The sequence below is a fragment of the Branchiostoma belcheri genome, unplaced genomic scaffold (assembly GCF_001625305.1).
Source record: "Branchiostoma belcheri isolate BF01 breed outbred unplaced genomic scaffold, Haploidv18h27 scaffold190, whole genome shotgun sequence".
Lineage (NCBI taxonomy): Eukaryota > Metazoa > Chordata > Leptocardii > Amphioxiformes > Branchiostomatidae > Branchiostoma > Branchiostoma belcheri.
Window position 1 is genome coordinate 147,128 of NW_017803380.1, and position 4,194 is coordinate 151,321.

The window sequence follows — 4,194 nt, forward strand, 5'->3', positions numbered from 1 at the left end:
GCGAACATTCATAAAGAACCTTTATGCAAATATTATAAGCCAGTTAACTTGTATATTAAACCCCATTAGCCAAACTAACTACCAAAAGTGTATCTTACCTGCGATCACTATTGCAGGTAGCATCACAAATACTATGACATAGTCGATGTACACGATATTCATTGTACCTGTGGCAAAAACGAAACAAGAAATTAGTAATAATGTCGAGTGCCATGTCTGGTTAACATAAAAGAATGCGTCCGAGAATTTTTTTCAATATATTGACTCTCTTAATACTTGTGCTGGCCTTTCAAAGAAACCTGACAAATTCAGATTTGTAGTCAAGGTAATTAAACTTGAGGTTGGAGAACTAGACAAAGTTTTTCATGTTTTGGAAAGATCATATGCATGTCCGTCATTTCCCTGACCAATAGAGATACTTTTACCCTCTTAATTAAACATATTCAAATGCCTACTTGGTACACCTTTAACCCTCAACAGTACACCTTCCCGGACTGATTAATCTGTACACCTGGGGTCCGCGCGGACCCCAGAACAGTTTTTTGCTAATTTTTAGAAATTATCAACATGCTACCAGCTCAATTGTTTTGCAAACTGATGTGGGAACCTCTGTGTCCACATTACATACAAAAATCATACATTTTGAACTTTTTCTATTTTTTGGTAAAGAAAAGAAGACAAGGAGAAATACCCGATTTTTAAACCCATTTCAGACTGAAGGGGCTTTTGAGGCCCAACTTTGATCTCAGATAGCGACTAAACGGCTTGCGCTAGAAGTATCAAATTTGGAGACCTTTCCTAAAATGTCTCTGGAAAAAAGTTCATATTAGTTTAATACTAGTAAGTTGATGTTTTTTTGTGTTGCCATGGCAACGGGTTCCTAGCAGGCAGTTTTTTTGAAAATAGAAGTAATTTTGGTTTAAACATAAAAAATTTCTGACTTTTATATTAAATTACACTTCTTTTCCAACATTAATAACCTCTTACATAAATAAATATAAGTTACATCACTTGATATGCATAGAATATGCTAATTTGATGACGTCATTGGTCAAAATCCAATATGGCGGACTATATTATTAGCTCTGACGTCATATGACGTTATAATTACACCAAAGTTATTAAAATTTAATTCTATTACTACACCATTCTCTGAAAACTTGGTAGACATACGATGAGTGCCTAAAAACATATAAAAACGGAAATAAGGTAATGTATAAGAACGCCAGTGTATCCATTATGATCGAAAGCCGGCTGGGGTCCGCGCGGACCCCAAAAGAAAATCAGATATAATTTTTTTTTATAAATGGTAGAAACGGAGTCTTCTGCACTGTATTAAGAGACAACTTTGTGGGTGACAATTACCTAAAATTTCAGAAAAAAATCTTTAGAAACAAAAAAGATATTACAGAATATATAGTGCTGGGGTCCGCGCGGACCCCAGGTGTACTGTTTAGGGTTAATGCCGAGGTCACATTTGCAAACCGGGGCCTAGCTGAAAACGAAAACGAAAAGTACGATATGAAAGGCAAGAAAACGGAAAACATTTGAGAAACTAATCATTAGTACTATTTGTTTTAAATTATTGACATGAATTTTTAAATTTTCGTGGATGCAAACAGCCTGCTCGGGCCCCGGTTTGGAAATGTGAAATCAGCATAAATGTGGCAATTCATTCCTTAATGTTATAAAGAACGCTGTTTGTTAGAGCCTTTGATTGGATAAATGAATAGTTATTGCACTGCTTTTTACCATGCTCTAATTGGTGTTACTTTGTGTCATCTCTCTTTGCAAACGAAACAAGAATATCTTTGCCAAGATATGCGAAGGCCTAGTGGCAAAGTGGGTCACAGCGGACATCTGGTCTCAGATCGATCGGCGTCAATTCGGATCTATCAAGAGAAGTTCAACTACCCACTGCCTCGTAAGCTTGACACATTTTCTGTATCAAGGAGCGGAAGCATCCGGTAATGTTGGAAGGGTAAGTCTTAACGGACTTCACAAAAGCATTGGACACCGTCAACCATCAACTCGCCATATGCAGACTGTTGGGCATGGGCACTAGAGTCTCAATACTACTATGGATTGTAAGTTTCCTAACGGGAAGACGACAGAGAGTACGCTACGGATCAGCCGTGTCAGACTGGGAAACACTATCTACAGGTGTGCCCCAAGGCACTAAGCTAGGCCCCGTTATTTTCTTATGCATGATCAATGACGCGAGTGAATCTCATGACGATCGGTGGAAGTACGTGGACGATTCATCACTTGGTGAAAACAAACATGAGAGAGAGCAGTCAACTCTTCAAGAGCAAGTGGACTCACTCGAACTGTGGTCTAACAATGCACAACTGAAATTGAATCCGGACAAATGCATGATACTAACTGTGTGTTTTATGAGGAACCCTCCTCCCCCTCCACCCATAACCCTTGAGGGCAAACCCCTTCCGACGGTGGACGTGGCTAAAGTGTTGGGAATGTGGCTGCAAACCAGCTTGAAGTGGGACAGACAAGTCAGCGAATCTACACAAAAGGAAAATAAGCGCATGTTTATGCTCCGAAGACTGAAAACATTCGGACTTCCGATGGATGACTTGATTACAGTGTACTGCGGTTATGTTAGACCAATCTTGGAGTATGGCGCCCCAGTGCACCACCACAACCTAACGCGCGAACAGTCTGCAACTCTCGAAAAGGTTCAGAGACGCGCCTGCCGGACGATCCTCGGGCGACACTACACCGACTACGCGTCAGCCTTGCAACTGTGCGGACTTGAAACTCTCGAACAGAGGAGACGAACCAGCCTCTGTCTACAAGCATCAGAACGAACAGCAGACTTGTTACCCCGAACCCGCGCAGAGACACATGGACGTAATCTACGGAACGCAAAGCACTGACTTTACCAATCTCTCGTACCACTAGATACAGAAATAGTGCAGTACCGTCCATAAGAATACTTAATAGTTAATACTAAATGAAACCCAAGAACACTGCTGACAAATGTTGCTTTTATATTTATGTCACGTAGGAAATTCATTATTGTACTCGTACACCACATGTTTTTTAAAGTAAGACGCTCCTTTTAATGTACCATTAACGATTTTTATAAACAAGGCCGGAATTATTATAATCTAGTTTAATTTATGGTTTTCTAAATTCAAATAATATTTTTCGTGTAAAATTCCTCTCCTTTGTCAGACTTCATTTCAACATGTCCTCATTAATTATGCAAATGGCCTCTACATTAACATAATGTATGCATACTGGTGTTAACCTTTAAGGAACTTACACATTCGTTATGAAGTTATGCTGACTACAAATGTGCGGAAACACAAACACACAGACAGACAGACACACAAAAAACAATACCTCCATTTTTCATGGAAGTTGTAATTAGTCATGTACTTACAAATGGACCTTTTGATGACGCGGTGTCCGGGTTTCGACAATTGTTCCTCCTCCCATGACAAAGTTCCGATGAGATACACGGAAACAGCCAGAATCAGCACCAAGGGTAGGCCTACCCCCACTGCCTTCTTCATGGTGAAGAACTAAAATATAGATGAGAATGACAATATTAGTGTCATGGCAGAACTGCATATCCTTACACAAAAGATCTACGTGCAACATGCATATTAAATAGCAAAAAAAAAACACGATCTAACAACATCACATTCTGAAGTTATCGTATTCACAAACGGACACCCCCCTCCCGAAAAAACATGTTGGTGAAGCTTCGAAGGTCATTATTTATAACTACACCACAAACTGGAATTTCAGAGGTGTGGAAAACCACATCACCATCAATATGTGGATAATACTAACTACAGACACTCTCTTTTCAATCTCATGTCATTTTTTGGAGTAGGGAAAGAAACAGGACACCCACTAAATTTACATGGTGGGCAAAGGTACATGCCCCACTGCCTTCTTCATGTTGGAGAACTAATATACAGGTTAAAATGACACTATTAGTGCCATGACAGCCTTCTTAACTGCAAATCTTTACCCAAAAGAAGCAACATTAATACTAAATAGACAAAAGCAAAGAACCTTCATGACATTTCATGACGGTAAATGGCGGGTGTGGAATTCGCAGTAAATTATGGTTCTAGGATCTCATACCTTCACTAAATGATTCCAACTCTTACGGCTGACGACTTTCTTATACAAGTAATTGTTAGATGTTCCTAA

The 4,194-nt window shown here is 39.4% G+C and overlaps 1 protein-coding gene across 1 annotated transcript in view; it reads right to left on the minus strand.

Moving 5' to 3' along the window:
* LOC109468070 overlaps positions 1 to 3,936 on the minus strand; it is a 39,290-nt gene extending 35,354 nt beyond the window's left edge. The window contains exons 1-2 of the mRNA XM_019766302.1: positions 3,925 to 3,936; positions 3,410 to 3,551 (exon numbers count right to left, since the gene is read on the minus strand). Of these exons, the coding sequence (XP_019621861.1) occupies positions 3,410 to 3,551; positions 3,925 to 3,936 (154 nt within the window). The remainder of the gene's footprint in view (positions 1 to 3,409; positions 3,552 to 3,924) is intronic.
* Positions 3,937 to 4,194: the final 258 nt, after the last annotated feature.